This window comes from Artemia franciscana, unplaced genomic scaffold, assembly GCF_032884065.1.
Source record: "Artemia franciscana unplaced genomic scaffold, ASM3288406v1 Scaffold_1006, whole genome shotgun sequence".
NCBI classification, from domain to species: domain Eukaryota; kingdom Metazoa; phylum Arthropoda; class Branchiopoda; order Anostraca; family Artemiidae; genus Artemia; species Artemia franciscana.
In genome coordinates this window covers 124,680-143,112 of record NW_027062721.1, presented here as the reverse complement: position 1 = coordinate 143,112, position 18,433 = coordinate 124,680, and the positions used below count along the sequence as shown (strand labels likewise).

Genomic DNA, 18,433 nt, shown 5'->3' with positions numbered 1-18,433 from the left:
TATGGGCTAATTAAATAAACGCTGCAATATTAACAACCGATGTATCAGCACAAAATAGGGTGGTGTCATGTGAATGGTGAATCTTAGAGTCCAATACCCTTACGAGCTCATTTTGTCAATCTGATTAAAAGTGAATTAAAAAAAAGTCAACAAGACTTTTATTTATACTTGGAAAAAAGGAAGAAAAGGTAAACATGAACGTTACCAGGAAAAATGTTTTATAGACCGGACGACTGTTTTTCAGAGCGTCTAGCATGAGATGAAGTATAGACACATCGTTGAAACTGTCTATCAGCCTACACAAAATGGGCAATGGAAAGTATTTTAGGGCTATCTTATAATAACATAAATCTTTTTAAAAAGCTAAGCCTCACCATCCCTTTTTCGTCGAAGCGTTATCTTCTTTTGCAAAAAAAGGAATTTTTGGAAAATTCGTCAATGTAAAAAAAAAAAAAATTTGGGAAAGAATTTATTCGTCTTTTTTCTTTCTTTTTTTTTTTAAGACCGTTAAAACTATTTATTTTCCAAAAAATACCTTCAAGAAAGAAAAGGTTTATAAATATAAGAGCCAAACGCAACAACTGTCAGCTAAACTTTTTTTCATAAAAAAAAGGACTTAAAAATACGAGTTTCTTAATAAATTTCTAGGCAAAACAAGAATTTTACAACTAATTTTACCAAGATATTGTCTTCCTCGTGTATCTTATCTTACCATAAGATTTTAGGACTGGGTGGAAAAACATAAGTCAAATAGTATTAAGATTTTTGTCTCAATACGGTTCTCTGGTGTCACAAGATATACAGAACTAGATGATTTTTAGGTTCCCATTAATGACAAAAAGTAGAAGAAGCATAAAAAAGAAGTAATTGAAGAAGAAACAAAGAAGTCAAATTACTTTTTTTAGGGAGAATAAATTCAGAGTTCAAACTACCCACGAATTTGAGTTCAACTTAAGAATCCGTGGATCAAAAACCATATTTACTAAAAATAAACTAACACTACTAACAAGTCACTGTAGTGTCAAGCAGCTGCAGCAAACACAGATCCGCACACTCCTCCTCAGTCCCAGGCTATTCAAAGCTTTACTCTTTACTCATGCTTGGTAGGTATTCTTCTAACCATTCCACCGAAAAAAAACATGGGCCTACCTGTCTGACTTTGAGTGTAAAACCCCATGCGCATCTACGACTTAATGTTTCGTGAAGAGGACAAGTCCTGCGGATGAAGGATAAAAAATTGCCAAAGATTGTCCTTGCCGGCCAACCACCTAGGGATAAGCAAAAAGCTGGTCGTCCCTGAATGGAATGGGAGGATGTTGTAAGGAAAGATCTAAAGGAAATTGGAACTTCTTGGGAGGGTGTGAAGAGGAACGAATTGAAGATATTGGGATGGAGGAAGAGCGTGCGTAGCTGTGTTAGCTTCAGGCGGCTTGGTGCTGCACTGAGTTGTTAGCAGTTGTTTCATTTCATACCAAGCATAACCCATAAAAAGTAGTGCCAAGCATGATTTGCAGACCAATAAGAAGTCTGAGGTTCGGGTTCTGATTATAAAGAACATCACTTTCAAAGAAAAAAAAATAATCAAATATGGAGGGTTCCCCATCAGCAATTTTAATACTATGGCTATGACAAAGGACTCCAATAACCGGTCTTCTGAACAATCTAGGATAAACTAAATTTTTATCTGAGTTAGTTACTTTTGGAAAAAACATACAAAGTAAAGCATACAAAGGTATAAATTAATAAATATAAAAAGTATGAAATATAAAGTAAAACATCTTACCTCATTACTGATATTCCTTAGTGACCATGGCCCTTGTGAATAGCCTTGTAGCCTATACCTCACTACATAGCCCATGATGATCCCATTTCTATATTGTTCTTCAGGAGGGGTCCACGCAATCATTATTTCAGAGGAGGATCTTGCAGAACCGACGACACCTTTGGGTGAAAAAAGGAATTAATTCCAAAGCACTGGCACAAAAACGAAGATATTATGATTTATTTATTGAAAACCTGCACAACTAAAAAAGGACGTTGAAACAAAACCAAAAAAATAATAAGTAATAGATAATAATAAACTAAGTAAAAAAAAGTAAACCATAAAAATATAAACAAACAGCAGCAAACATCAGCCAGTTGGTAAAAAAAGTGGGTCGAAGCACTTTTATTTTACTGGCTCAACATTTTTTTTTATTATGGTAAATAAGCTGATGGAAATATATGTCATAAAATCAATGAAAGAAGATCAGTCCTTGTTGGTAAATAAAAAAAAAACAAAAATGATGTAATTTTAATAGTTATATCACCCACATCAGTCGGAAAAATGACAAGCTAATCAGTAAAAATCCGCCCCCCCCCCGAAGCATTTTGGCTAGTGACGCCTCTGAGAGCTAGTAAACGGCCTAAGATTTCGTAATATTGAACAATTGATGTGTTTCTGTGTAGTGTATTGGTGTGTGTAAGTGTAATCAAAGAATTTAAATACTTGAATTTAAACAAATTGTGCGAGCAAAAAGATATGACGTCTTAATGTCATTAAAGTCACAACAATTTCTAAATAAGCATTTTAAAGTGAATTTTCTTCTAAAAGGAAAAATTTTTTTCACATTTAAGGAGCTTTCTCTAAAATTTTCGTCTGAATTTTCTTCATTATATTCTAAAAGAAATTTTCATTTTCACAGCATTTCTGTTTTGAGTTCATTTCATTGCGAGGAGCATTGCGAATCAGAAATAAAAAAAAATTTAAGGAGCAAAAAATTAAGTCATCGAAATATAAATACCTACAAAATGTGACTCTTTTTCGAACAAACTTTCAAGCCTATTACAGTATTTTAACTACTATTAATTTTCATTTCTCTCCTACTTCCCCAAGGAAAAACATACACCATCGAAATTAGACTGTGAGAAATTGTTGAGTAAGAAAGGAAAAGAAAGAAAATTCACTAGACAAATGCTTAATGTTTTAGTTTTTCTAACAACAAAAAAAACCTCACCCTTCGTTGTTTTGAATCATATTTATTCTATTTCTCCGTGCCTCTTAAAATAAGCTTATCAACAGAAGGCCCTCATGGTATTTTTTTGTGGCAAGAATACTTTGTTTGTTGGCTTTGATAACTGTACATTACCAAGGCTGTCACTCTCATAATATAACTTATTTGTTATATTTAAGTTTATATTATAATATGTTAATATATTCTCATAATAGGATTATTCTCACAATATAATTCATTGCGTCTCCTTTTCGAATTATATAAAAACAAGTTATTATGTATTTGAGGGCGGGTGTCCCCTCCACAACTCCTTTCAGCTACAGCTTTATAAAAGCTTCTGGTTTCAGCTCAACGGCCCTTGTGTTTAAACAGTTGTTTTTAAAGGATTTGGACAAAAATTGACACATTAGCATAATGTTGAGGAGGGGATAGTCCCCCTTAAATGTGAAATAATTTCTGTTCATCTTTAATTTTAATGTTGCTCCTAACTTTCAGTTGAAAAGGTAACTTCTTTTCTTTTCCTTTAGTTTCTGATCTTTTTTTCAAATCGTATCCAGCTCTAAACAAGACATTTTCCCATTGTCCTAAATCTCTTGTTTCATTTCTGTCTACCTATTTTAATTAAACTTACCAACAGGGGGTCCATTAGGTACCCTTTGTGGTAAGATAACTCTGTTTGATGGCTTTGATGGTGGTCCCTCTCCGACGCTGTTATTGGCAGATACTCTCAGTTGGTAAGCAGCGGCTGCCTTCAAATTTGTAAGCAAATACCAACGCTGATCCGCAGAGATATTACTAGTCTCAGTAATCCACCCATCTAACGTTTCTGGGATTTCTCCTAAAGAAACAAGAAATTTAAAATATTTCAATTTTTTCTATATTTAAAGAACTTTCGCTATATTCTGGGTGTATAGAGAAGCTCTTCAGCAATTGTCTGTTAAACGAAACACACCCAAGAATTGAAGTTAGGTTAATCCTAATGAAATATTCCAAAACAGGATGATAATATACAGAAATTATACAAGAAATTGCTGTAGTAACAAAATTATGAAAACTACGAAAAAAGAATTATGTAAGGCAGGCCGCGCTGAACGCATTATATTAAATACCTAACCTAACCCCTAACTACCTCTACATATTTAATTAAATTATACATAGATTGTACTTTTCTCACTCAAAATAAGCAAATCGTTACCGATCCCAGAGAGGCAAACCAGTTTCTGTCAGATCTTGCGCAGCGTAATTCTAAAGTGTATTTCGTTTAGTAGACAAGTGCCAGCTCTTTTACTGATTTACAAAAATGATGACGCAGAGAGTCCATAGCATTATAGAATCAATATCACTAAGTCTAATTTGCTTGGGTCTAGCTCTCAATGAGAATGATTTCATACAAGATATACTTTGAAACATACTATTTTGTTCCAGACTTAAAGAATTTTCGGTACAGTCCAAGAAGAAAGTCAAAACGGGTTGAGCAATGTATCAATGCCTCTTGTAAGGCCCTTTTTTCCCCAAATTTATCAGATCAAAATTCTGATATAGCTATTTTGTTCAAAATAGCTTAAAGATCAAATAACAAAAACTATGGGTCGACAAAACCCCCCAGAGCCTGGGGATTTGTTGTAAGTTATGCCCCAGAGGCAGATAAAATTTTAAATAGGGGATAGTCGTATAAACATCAGAGGTGGCTCATTTGATTGGAGATTGAAGTTCAGTTACCTTTTTAAGAGTCATCAAAAGAGATTGGTAGCCATATTATTTGCCAGCAATGTATTTGTGAATCAGATAAACAAAAACAAAAACTATGTGGTTTTTGTTTTTATTTTTACCAGAGTAAGAAAATTATTTAAATAAAAGTATTTCAATACCTACTTAACCAGCTTTTAAAACACATACAGAATTTCTAAAATAAACATTCTCTTCCATACTTTATGAATATTCGCTGTACCTCGGGCGTCAAGTGAAACATGATGTTCAATAATGGACAAAATTGAAGTACTAGTAGTGAGTAAAATGCAAATAATTATTTTAGTTACCCAATACTAAAAAAATATTTAAATATATGTGTTCAAAAGTCTATTTAAAGAGTTTAAGGCTATTATATAGAGTTGTATGTTTTAAGGAATAGGTATTACGTAACTGAATACTTCAGATGATATTCCGAGTCCTAGTAGGTCGTTCTCCCTAGCCAAGGGAAAAAAATTCCACCTGGAAATGCGTATTTTAAGATTAGTCTTTCATTCATTGAAAATAAAAATGAAATACATGTGTTTGACTCACGTTCTCAACATCTTTGGTTTCTGTTTCAGTCTATAATCAAGTTTGCATCGCCTTTAGTACCATTATTTCCAGGCTAGACCCAGGGTTCTTAACCGATTTTGTGCCATGTCCCACATAGGCATCTCTAAAATCCTAATACTCCCTCGCGGTAGTTAAACTTTGTTATTTAAATTTTTACGTGTATTCCTCGAAATAAAGGTTAAAAGGCTATTAACTTGGTCTCTTCGGGTCGTCATTGCATTGCTATCACTTATCTTTTTTGCTATTTAGAGGCATATAAATGTGACGTCGTCCCACCTATATGCTGTCACCTCCTCAACGCCCCGCTCTTTACAACTAAAGTTTTTACTATTTTAAAAAGTAGAGCTGTGAGAAGCAGTCAAACTTTAGCGTAAAGAGCAAGGCGTTGAGGAGGGGACAGCACCTTTCACATACGGAACAATTTCTGTTCGTTTGAAGTTTTAATGTCACTCCTTACTTTCAGTTGAAAAAACTTTTTTTTTATTTAATTTCTGAACGTTTTTGAATTCATGCAGGTTTTGATTTTGGCTCACTGAATTTGATTTGATTTGGCTTGCGTGTTTTTGTTTTCCCCTTGAAGAGCCTTATTTCGTAGTGTTCAAAGCGTCCACCATTGTCCTTCCCCCCTCGTTTTGAAAACACTACCCAGCCGGCCTACCCGGCCGGCTGTTTCCAACCCGGCCTACTTCAACTACTTCAAGCCTACTTCAACCCGGCCTGGAGATGCTTGGATATTTTACAAATTACCATGCCTTATTGTCAGACCCTGGGCAGGGTCGCCGGTGGCTAAAAGTAGCAAAAATAGACCCATATTCGTGTCTTGTACTCTCAAGGACACCATAATAATGGATAATGGAAAGAAAGAAATTAAATCAAATTTACAACGATAAAAAAAATAGCTTCGGTTGTGATTGAGTAGATAATCAATACAAAGGATGGTAACTCTAACGACAGAGCATGAGCACATTAAGTACTCCAAGATGGCAGGTGAAAATCCTTTGAGGGTTACCAGCTCTTTTGCTGAGGGAAAGTGCTAGCTAGGTATAAATTTTATATCTGTTGACTGTCAATTAAAAGGTTTCATCCCTATTTTGAACTGTTTTACTTTCGTGCTAGCTAGGGCAAGCTACACATAAAGCTGATAGTTGAGTGAATGAGCGAGAAACATAGACAGAGAGAGAGAGAGAGAGAGAGAGAGAGAGAGAGAGAGAGAGAGAGAGAGAGAGAGAGAGAGAGACAGAGAGAGGGAGAGAGAGAGAGAGAGAGAGAGAGCGTACCTGACACTGGGACAACTCTTCTCTGAATAACCCAGTTTAATATTTTGCTATTCCCATCAAAGGCTGGTATCCAAGATACGTTAACTGTCTTTGGAGTATTCAAAAGACGAAAGGCAGAGACACCTAGTGGTGGATGAGGCAACTCAACTATTTCTAGTTTGGCGACACGATAATCGGAGCCACCTGGGGATTGGACTGAACAGTTGTACAACCCAGCATCTGAAGCTCTGGCTTCTCGAATTTCTAAATTTCCATCGGGGTGAATTTTAATGCGATTAATACGCGAATCGTCGATTTCCCTAAAAAATAAAAAAAAATTAATTACAAGAAAAAGTATTAAGAGGCCATAACAGTAAAAGTACATATAAAAAGCATAATTTGGACAAATATCACATAGAACGTAATAGTATGACATATATTAATAGTATGTATTAGACGTCAAAATAAGTTCCAGGACTAAATTGCACCTATTAGTCCCTATAACACACTAAAATAAAATTCTAAAAGGGTCTCACAAATAATTTCAAAAGACAATAAAGAAATGGAAAGATTTTTTTTCCAAGTAACCCATATTGTTTCTTTTTTTTAAGGAGATATATTATCAAGGACGGCATTAAAAAATAAAGACAGCTAAAAAATAAAGAAACAAAAAATGAAATTAATTTTAAGATCGGGTATATTACTCGAGAGCAAAACTAAGTTAATTTTCTCTGCCAAAATTACAAAATATGTTTTCCAGCTTCTTTCGTTGACTTGAGAAAAAGTATCAAACATTTAGAGGCAACTCCCTGGCGTTGCCTTGGCAAAAAAGCATGTACCTTCAATGCTTTATTCATTTCAATTCTCCAGGTCGCTTCGCATGGTAGGGGTGGTCTCACAAACTTGGGATGGAGCTCATTAAATTGGATACTGAGAGTTCGAGTCTTGTAATCTTGGATCCTAAAATCTTGACTATTATCTTATTTTTCTTTTTTGCTGTTGACGTTTTGACAAGTAAAACCCTCCCGGTCAAAATACATATTCAGCAAAGCGAAAACGAATTTCTTGCCTATAGACCACTTAGAGGGGTTGTAGCCCTACTCTTATTTGCGTTAATTTCTCTTTGTTTCAACCTTGTCAAGGTTATTCATTTTAGTCTCTGTCGTTTTAAGGCTCATCTATTCATCCATAGTTGAACATTTTGTCTGGTTGTTTGATTGATTACTCATTTTAATTTCTGTTTCATTTGGTTTTATTAATTTATTCATAGTAATAATTGTTAATTTTAAGCTTGGATCATCACATGACTTTATTTTTCTCGTTTTAGGCTTTAATGTGGCTCTTTATTTTTCTTTCAGAAACGTCGTTTTCGAAAAATTTTAAAAATCATTACTATTAAAATTCATCAACAATAGAGCTTATCCATAAATTATTTATAGAACAAACATAAAAGTGATTGAATAAGTAAAACTTATTGCTGAGAGAAATAACAGAGCAGAAGTACATTTAGACTGACTAGGAGAAATTACTAGTAAACAAAAACTTTCTCGAAGTGGATTTCCTTTTCCAGTTCTCCCATTAATCAATCGAGTTCTCCAAAATCAAGTAACTTGGAATGTTACTTGATTTCACCATAATTAACTTAAAAACAAGTTCCCAAAACAAAAGTTTTTCAAAGAAAAGTAAGGAGTTATATTAAAACTTAAAACAAGCAGACCTAAAGTCATATAATAATTCAAACTTAAAGCAAAGAGAAACTAACATCAGTCAATAGAGAAAACCCGAAATGAACAGAAATGAGAATAAACACTCTCTTCATACATAAAGATAAAAAGATATTACAAGAGATGAATAGATGAATAAAACAAAAACATAAAAACTAAAAAGATAAATAATCAAGTTAAACTTAAAATGGATAGAAATTACCACAAACAGGAGTAGGGCTAGTACCCCTTGAACTTTCTATAGACCAGTGCAACTGAAACCCTCAAAACTCGATCTTTCAATGCCCAATCGAATGATTCCCCAAAAAATTTCTAAGACCACTAATTTAATCGAAAATTTTTTAATTTTAGAATTTTATGAAAAATTTTAAGCTCTTTTCTGGTCTTTTGTCGAGCCCCATTTTGCGGCAAACCAATATTTCTGTTTTTTCTATATTTTTTTTTCTTTTGCATTGCGGCTCCCCTACTTCATGGACTTAAGGACACAAGTTTCGACCTGGTCGAGAAAAACAGTTTTTATTTCTTTTTTGGACTCATCCTTTGGAGGGGAAGGGCCCTGGCCCTGAAACAATCTTTTCCCTGCTCATACCCCCGCCCAAAAAAAAATTGTTGATCCTTCTGATTCGGAAAACGATGCCTGAAATTTGGAGCCAACTACATACCCAACATCAAACAAGCCTCCCCTTTTCAATTACAAAATCCATAAGTAAACAACCGCCAATTTGCAGTTTTTACAAGCCTTGCCCTCGAGGCTATAGGGATTCATGTCTTCCACGGGGGCATGTTCATTGTTGAGTATTTTGAACAAAATGACTATTTCAACTGCTGATCAGATGACTAAAGAATTTAGGGGGCTGGGTAGCAAAAAGGGCAAGGAAAGGACGTTAATTGCCCACTGGGCCCTTTTAAATCTTAAAAGGGTAACTAGAAATTTCAATTTTCAGTGGGCCATATTTTTTTTTAGTTTAACCAGCTCTTTTATCATTGGTAATAACTTGTTTACTTTCAAAAACTAAAAATGTCACTCAAAAAGTTTTCAAAGTTTCTAACATTTTTAAAATTTCGAATAAGTGTTTAAATTTGAGCACTTTAAGACTTAATGGACTTAATTTTGAGCTATTGTAAAACCCAAAGAAACCCTTAAGATTGTCCGATATTCGATCAGTCGAGTGATATAGCCAATAAAAAGGGGGAAGTCTGAAGATTTGAATTTCTGGTCCTTTACAAATATATAAAATAAATGTTAATAAAAACAACTACCATATAACTGGAGGAGTTTACTTCAAGGTAAAAAAAAAAAAAACATGGCAAGCTTCAATTAAAACATAATGGATAAAACTACAGCCGATTGTTAATTAAAGCATCGTCTCAAAGCGGAATGTTCCATTGTTTCCAAACAGAGCCGTTAAAAGGGGGAAGGGAAACCGGGACAGTTGTCCCAAGGAACAGTGACTGGGAGGTGTCACGTCTGGGAGGGTTGCTCAAATTGATCAAATTATTGGTACTTGTCTATTATATAAAACAAATTCGAGAATCGAAGTTTGGTGACAATAAGATATGATGAAAATAGAACATTATTAACAAAATTGTAAAGGTCATTTATGAATTATTAAATTGGGAGCTTCGACATCGGCTGGCCATCTCAAAGACAAAGATAAGTTCATTATTAACGCGATTCTTGACCTAGTTCATTTTAGTTCATTATTAACGCGATTCTTGAAGACAACGGTCAGTTTGCTTTGACTAGTGAGAGAATGTAGTGCACCACCATGGATGTTCAAATTAAGATTTGTGATTTGCCAAGGACCAAAGAGCAGGCAATTATATTTTTGCAACATAAGGGGCTGTTGCCCAAAACACTGTCAATGGACACACAAAGACTTTGTACTCTTACAAGAAGTAACATTTTTGAAAGTGTAACACTAGGTCATGTTTGAAAACTGTCAATTTCTTTTTCTAAAAGCAAAATACCATTTGTTACTGTAGTTCGTTTCATTTATTTCTGGGATAACGAATTGTCGCCTGTGTTTGAATTGTGTTGTTTGTTCTGTGTCGTCGTAATGTTTCCTTTTTTCCCTACTGATGTATATCTATATTCAAACGTAAATCCCTAAATTCAAATTGAAATATTGAAAACCTTATTTGTGCATTTTTATTTCAACAATTACAAAATTTACACGTTTTTTAATTTTTTCGCTTTACTCTAATTATAAATAAAAAAACAGTGTTGGTCTAAGAAATTATTCACACGAAAAATTGCCTAAGCACAAAAAAATCCAAACGAAATTTTCGAAAAAAAACTCCTAGAAATTTCGACTTAAAATATCTATATTCGGCGGAAAAAAAAAAACTTTAAAAAATTAAAATGGAAAAACTACGGTTTGAGAAATTCTGAACCTGTAAAACGCTTATGTCCATTCAAACAACTAAAATTTGCATAAAATAAAAAAAAATTCTTAGTCACAAAACAGTTTTTTCCAGTGTAACCTAATCATTGCATATATAAAGACTCCTCAAAAGGATTTCAATATTTCTGTGTTTCCAATGTTTTCAAAGGCTAGGGACAGAAAGTTTGCTCAAACTTACCACTGAATATAACTTTCTAGAATTGTACAAGTTTCTATTTTTGTTATACTGATTCAAGTTACAGATTAAGTTGATATTTGAAACAAGAGGCAGAGTGGAGGAAATTTCAGAAAATGAAGGGGATCTAATTCATGCTGAAGTTAGACTTTCCCTAACTAGATCTGTATAGAACATTAACGTCCATACACCAAATATAATTATTTCCGCTGCATGATTGCATTTGTCAAAAGAAAACGAAGAAATAAAAAGAAATAAAAGAAAACAGAATAAAAGAAAACAATAGAGTAAAAAAATACAACAGAATAAAACAGAATCTATATATCTAAAAATAAGTTGTCAGTCTGTCTGTCTGTCTGTCTGTCTGTCGAGTGACGTCACTATATGACGTCTGAATTATTTCATCATATACCAATTCAAAAATGAATGTATTCAAGCGAAGTAGCTGAGTTGGTAAAGCGTTATGTTCCAGGTTCCAAGTTCGAACCTTGGCTTTAGCATTAATACAAAAGAAGAAAAAAACTAAAAAAGGTAAAAACTACAAAAAAACTAAAAAGAAAATACTAAAAAAACTAAAAAAGCTAAAAAACTAAAAAAAGAAAAAAAAGGTAAAAAACTAAAAACTAAAAAATAAAAACCGGGACACAGGGAATTTAAATGACGACCGGGACACTCAAAGAGAAATTACAGACTGGGACACTGGGACACAAATAACGACCGGGAGATATAAATGACGACCGAGACACTCAAAGATAAATTACAGACCGGGACACCGGGACACAAATGATGACCGGGAGACAGGGAATATAAATGACGACCAGGACCCTCAAAGAGCAATTACAGACTGGGACACTGGGACACAAATGACGACAGGGATACTGGGAATATAAATGACGACCGGGACAAAGGGACATAACTACAAGGGGGCTGTCGGGGGTACAGGGGGATATATAAATGACGACGGGGACACAGGGAATGTTCGATTACCAGTCACCATCAACAAAGCTCAAGGGCAATCATTAGAATAATCAGGTATAGATCTGAATACGGATTGCTTTTCCCATGGACAATTTTATGTTGCATGTTCAAGAGTCGGTAAACCTGACAATCTAATTATATGCACAGACAATGGGACATCGGAGAATATTGTATATTCGCAAGTTTTACGTAGTTAAAACATATATATATATATATATATAATGAAAAGAGAAATCACCAATGCAACAGCACAAACACAAAAAAAAGAGAGAGAGAAGTAGAAAAGGAAGACTGTTTTCCTAAATTTGTGATTAATATAGACCAGCACTTGAATGAGGCCTTAACTCTGCTCATTCATACAATCACATAGGTCAAACAGCATAGCCACACACAATCAACCATAAAGAATAATCAATGGACAGGCAGTCATGTCGTCAATAAGTATAAGTCGTCATTTACCAAACAATAGAAAAAATAATATAGACAAATAATTCAGAGGCAACACCCAGCATAAGGGCTCATCAGGAGTATACACTGGCCTATATAAGAATTCGCCACTCTAAATTCTCTACCCAGCACAGTGTTGTGGCTACCACAGAATATCCATGGCATCCCCACGTCAGGTATCACCCCCAAAATACATGCCTATGAAAAAAAAAAAAAAAAAAAAAAAAAAAAAAAAAACAGCAAATGTAAAACAACCAAGTAAAACCAAAACAAGCTTATCCTGTTAATATATCCCTCCCTTTAGCAACAATAGGTAAACTAAATATTATAAATTTTACCAAATCACAAATATTAACACATTGCAAAAAACCTGAATGAACTAAACAATTATAGAATTCATCTTTACCATGTGGCTAATTTTTAAGAAAATCCGCTCAATTAGAAACACAATTCAAAATAAATGGCGCTGCGATAACATTTCTCGAACCTCCGAAATTAGTTAAAAATTTCCTTAAGTATTTCTAGATAATTCTTTTGATATTTATTTAAAACTTTGTTATAATGAAAACTAATTTTTTTAAATTGCCAAGTTAATTGATTTGCAGAAAAACCTCTTGATATCAAATTTTGGTTTAAGATTTTACATCTATTTTTAAAATCAATATAATTACTACAAATCCTTGCATAACGAAGTAACTGTGAGAAAAACGCTGAATATGTGATATTTGAGTGTATGTTACTTTCAGGGAATGGGAAACTAATCACTTCGAAATCAAAATCATCCGTTTTCTTATACATTTTAAAACTTATTTTATTATTATCACAAATATTAATATTTCAAACAGTTCGTGGTAACGAACTGTAGTAAGGAGCGACCCGGCTCAATAGTAACCAAAACTCTAAAAAATTGAATATAAAATTGATATCAAAAGCTACATCAAAAGAATCGCATTTTAATGCTGATTTTAAATATATAAGTTTCATCAAGTTTAGTCTTACTCATCAAAAGTTACGAGCCTGAGAAAATTTGCCTTATTTAGGAAAATAGGGGGAAACACACCCCCAAAAGTCGTAGGATCTTAACGAAAATGACACCATCAGATTCTGCGTATCAGAGAACCCTACTGTAGAAGTTTCAAGCTCCTATCTACAAAAATGTGGAATTTTGTATTTTTTGCCAGAAGACAAATCACGGTTGCGTGTTTATTTGTTTTTTTTTTGTTTTTTTTTCTTTTCCCCAGGGGTCATCGTATCGATCAAATGGTCCTAGAATGTCGCAAGAGGGCTCATTTTAACGGAAATGAAAAGTTCTAGTTCCCTTTTTAAGTGACCGAAAAATTTGAGGGCATCTAGGCCCCCTCCCACGCTCATTTTTTCCCAAAATCAACGGATCAAAATTTTGAGATAGCCATTTTGTTCAGCATAGTCGAAAACCATAATAACTATGTCTTTGGGGATGACTTACTCCCCCACAATCCCTGGGGGAGGGGCTGCAAGTTACAAACTTTGACCAGTGTTTGCATATAGTAATGGTTATTGGGAAGTGTACAGACGTTTTCAGGGGGATTTTATTTTGTTTAGGGGTGGGGCTGATGAGAGGGGGCTATGTTGGAGGATCTTTCCTTGGAGGAATCTGTCATGGGGAAGAAAAATTCAATGACAAAGGCGCAGGATTCTCTAGCATTACTATAAGAAAACAATGAAAAATAAACATGAAAACGTTTTTTCAAACGAAAGGAAGAAGTAGCATTGAAACTTAAAACGAACAGAGATTATTACGCACATGAGGGGTTCTAAAAATACTTTAGCATAAAGAGCGAGGTATTTAGGAGGAGATAAATACCTTGCTCTTTATGCTAAAGCATTTTTAGTAATTTCAACTATAAATAGGGTCATTCTTATAGGGGTCATTCTTAAAGACTTGGGACAAAATTTACGATTTAGTGTAAAGAGCGTGAATGAAATGAGTTGTCCCCTCCACAATTCCTCGCTCTTTACGCTAAAGTTTGACTCTTTGCCACAATTCTACTTTTTAAAACAATTAAAAGCTTTAGCGTAAAGAGCAAGGGATTGTGGAGGGGACAACTCATTTCATATACGGAGTAAACTAAGAGAAAGCCATTTAGCCAAAAAAAAGAATTAATATAAAAATTTCATTTTAATAATTTATGTGCGGAGAGCCAAAAACAAACATGCATTAATTCAAAAACGTTCAGAAATTAAATATAAAAAAAAACTAATTTTTGTAGCTGAAAGTAAGGAGCGACATTAAAACTTAAAACGAACAGAAATTACTCCGTATATGAAATGAGTTGTCCCCTCCACAATCCCTCGCTCTTTACGCTAAAGTTTGACTCTTTGCCACAATTCTACTTTTTAAAACAATTAAAAGCTTTAGCGTAAAGAGCGAGGGATTGTGGAGGGGAAAACTCATTTCATATACGGAGTAATTTCTGTTCGTTTTAAGTTTTAATGTCGCTCCTTACTTTCAGCTAAAAAAATTAGTTTTTTTTTATATTTAATAAATCTAAGAAATGATCTTCATGACCAGCGCCATGACTAGGCTCAAGATTAAGCTCTGATGGATATATATTTTTAGAAATATCAATGAAATCCTTACAATTTCAGACCAAAATATCATCTAAATATCTTTTTTTATTTGACAAAGCATATTTTAAATTAATTGGATTATTCTTATCCATCATATATTTATATTCTAGTTGACTTAAAAACAGGTCAGCTATAAATGGGCTGGCATTCCCCCCCATGGGAATTCCCACAATTTGCTTGTACAAATCACCCCCAAATCTTATATAAGTATTGTATAAAACAAATTCCAATAACTCAAAAATCATATCCAAGCTGTAACATCTCAAGTTAACTGTAGTATTAAAGCAATTTGTCCATATAGCTTTTTTATTATAAATGTCTATTTTTAAGAACCTTTTACTAGATAAGAGGAAAGATTTCTTGATAACAGTTTTTAAATTATCAAACACTAAATTAAGTGATAAATTAGTATACATTGTCGCAAAATCGAAAGACTCAATTCTTTTAGCTGAAACCATTGTTAAAGAATCTATCACCTGCAGTGAATTATTAACACTCCAATATGGATTAAAATTCGAAAATTTTTTAATACCAGAACAATAGGTTTTAAGTTTATTTATAATTTCCTTTAAAATTAAAGAGAGGTCAGTAGCAGCAATGCGGGCTGGACATTTAGCTGCTCCAGCAATAAACCGTGGTTTAGGGGGATTCTTATGAAATTTTACAGTCCAATATAGGAAAGGGAACTTTTTATCATTGTCATTTATTTTAATATTAAAATTTTTAAAAAGTATTTCTTCAGTCTTTTCAATTAAATTCTTATCCTCTATATTTACTTTTTCGTAAACATTAGTTGTGCATAGCTCCCTTTTTAATATATCACAATACAGCTTCTGACAAATTATGGCAAAATTATTATTAGCTTTATCCACTGCCACAATAACAAATTCATTCTTTAGATTAGCAATTGCTTGTTTAATCTTCGCATTATAAAATAATAATTTAGTGTTACTATTTTTTAAGTTAGAATATATTTTATTTCTTATTCTACTAATAATTAAATTCTTCCAACTTTGAAAACTCTCTTTATTTTTATTCTCTTTCTTACACCACTTATCAATAAATAAATCAAAATCATTTTCCAAGCCATCAAGAACACTCGATGGTTTCAGATGATGAGAAAGACGGAAATTAACCCCTTTATTCATTAAAATTTGAAGATCATCTTGCTTTATTATTGACAAGTCCCCTGTTATAACATGTTTGTAAGTAGGATTTACAAATGGGCCAAGTTGCTTACAATTACAAACCGGTTTCCAATTTATATCACTATCTAGTCTTTTTAGTATTAAATTATAATTAAAAAAAATTTGCCCAATAGTTTTTGAAAATTTATAAGTTAAAACTGGACTATCATTATAATTCAAATTACTAGGAAGGGCCTGTTTCACATGCCGCTGATTTAAAATTTCTGGTAAATTAATATCTTCAATCTGCTTACAAGTAAAATTAATAGGCAAATATAATCTGTTATCCTTATTACTAATCTTATCGAACTTTTTCTTTTTTGAAATAAATTTCGTTTTAGTTAGAATGCAAATTGTATCACATATTACTTTAAAATTATAACCAAGAGCTGTATTATTCTTAACAATCAGGAAAATTTTGATTAAATTCCTCTTGGATAAATTATTTAGACATTTTATTACAGAAATCATACCCCTAGATTCAAGTAGCTGGCATAGATCTATAGAAAGCATATGTACATATAATTCATTTTTTCTATTATTTTTCCTATGTCCTCTCGATCGTTTTTTACGTTTAGTTGTTTATCGTATATATATATATATATATATATATATATATATATATATATATATATATATATATATATATATATATATATATATATATATATATATATATATATATATATATATATATATATATATATATATATATATATATATATATATATATATATATATATATATATATATATATATATATATATATATATATATATATATATATATATATATATATATATATATATATATTCACAGGTGGGACACAGGGACACAACTACAATGGCGCGAAACGACTTACGCGCGTGGGGGGCTTGGGAGGGGGGGAGCGCGAAACGCCCCCACCCACTAGGTGTTGGGGTGGAGCAAAGCGCCACCTCAACAGCTAATAATTATATAACAATCAATTATAAAATTGTCATATAAATTATAATATAATCATAATAAATATAAATTTTAAAATAATAAATAGAATAAAATAATAAAAAAATAGAATAAAAGAAAACAAAGTATTACAACAAGGAAGAGATATTAATAGCACGTGGGAGGAACAAAAAATATGTAGGAAATTGTCAAGAGCACTCGCCGAAATTTTTAGAAGGTAGAGGGAGAGAGCCCGTAGAAGTTTTCTAGTGGGAGGAGAGTTGGATCGAAAAAAGTGCTAAGAAGTGCTCTTTTTTGAAAATAAAACATTTTACAGCTTTAGGGTATTTTTTGTCTTTCATAAGCGATAAGACAATTTTCTCTGGGAAACCCTTAAATATAACACTATAAGGAGACACTATAAGAATAAATCGATTAGAAATTTATTCTGGTAATTTTAAGTCATTATATTTCAGTAAAAACTAAAAGAACCTTCGTGGCAGTTGAGTGATTCAGTAAAGGGTGTTTTTTGACAAACAACTTTCAAAATATATTAATTGCAAATAGAAATAAACCAATCGCGGCTCGAGATATGGTAAATACTCGTAATTGTATTATTTATATTTTTTATTCTTTAGTTTATCAATTATATTTTCATATCTGAATATGTGAAATCGAGGGGATAACTTCAAACGCATTTTCAGAAGTAATCGACGGATACAGTGGGGTTGATAAACATACGCGCGCAGGCAAAGAAAAAACAACAACTGTCAAATGTGTGGATACTATGCTTCGCTTTTGGATGAACACTCTGTGATAATGCCTCGGATTTGTAACCACCAACATTCAAAGACTTGGACTAGAAGAAAGACATAAAAATCAAAGAACTGAGAAAATACCAACCTATTATCGTGAAACCACTTGATCTCGTACGGAACAGAAGAATCGGATGACACTTTGCAGTTCATCGTTGCAATATGACCAACAATGACCCTTGAATCACCGGGAGGCTGTACTATTTTCGTCTTGACTGAAAAAAAAAAGTTTAATTCAAAAAGTACCTTGGCCCCTTGAGACTATACTATCCTCGTAAGCCCAAAAGGCAGGGATACCTGAAAGCAGAATACAAAGACAGAAAGAAGAGAGATTCAAATGAGTGGGGAGAGGACACAATTCTCACAACCCAAAAAGCGCTCCAAAGAATCCATCCAGACACAAATAAACCACTTGCATCTCCTTTGATGTCTTACAATAAAAACACGGGTCCTTTCTTCATACGTGCCTGACTCTATGCCTCTCAAACAGGGAATAAAAGGCGCGCATTTTTTTTAACGTTAGATTTAAGAAAATTAAAAAATGACAATCATCGTAAACTGCTTCCTTTCTGAAGACTGCAACAAAAATAGGTACTAATCGGTTATATAATAGAC

The 18,433-nt window shown here is 33.0% G+C and overlaps 1 protein-coding gene across 1 annotated transcript in view; it reads right to left on the bottom strand.

Moving 5' to 3' along the window:
• The window catches only part of LOC136042275 (protein sidekick-like), a gene marked incomplete at its 3' end in the record, with an annotated part of 118,354 nt that overhangs the window by 47,393 nt on the left and 52,528 nt on the right, over positions 1 to 18,433 (bottom strand). Inside the window, 4 exon segments of the mRNA XM_065727228.1 lie at positions 1,784 to 1,941; positions 3,625 to 3,831; positions 6,572 to 6,870; positions 17,907 to 18,072. Coding sequence (XP_065583300.1) covers positions 1,784 to 1,941; positions 3,625 to 3,831; positions 6,572 to 6,870; positions 17,907 to 18,072 — 830 coding nt within the window.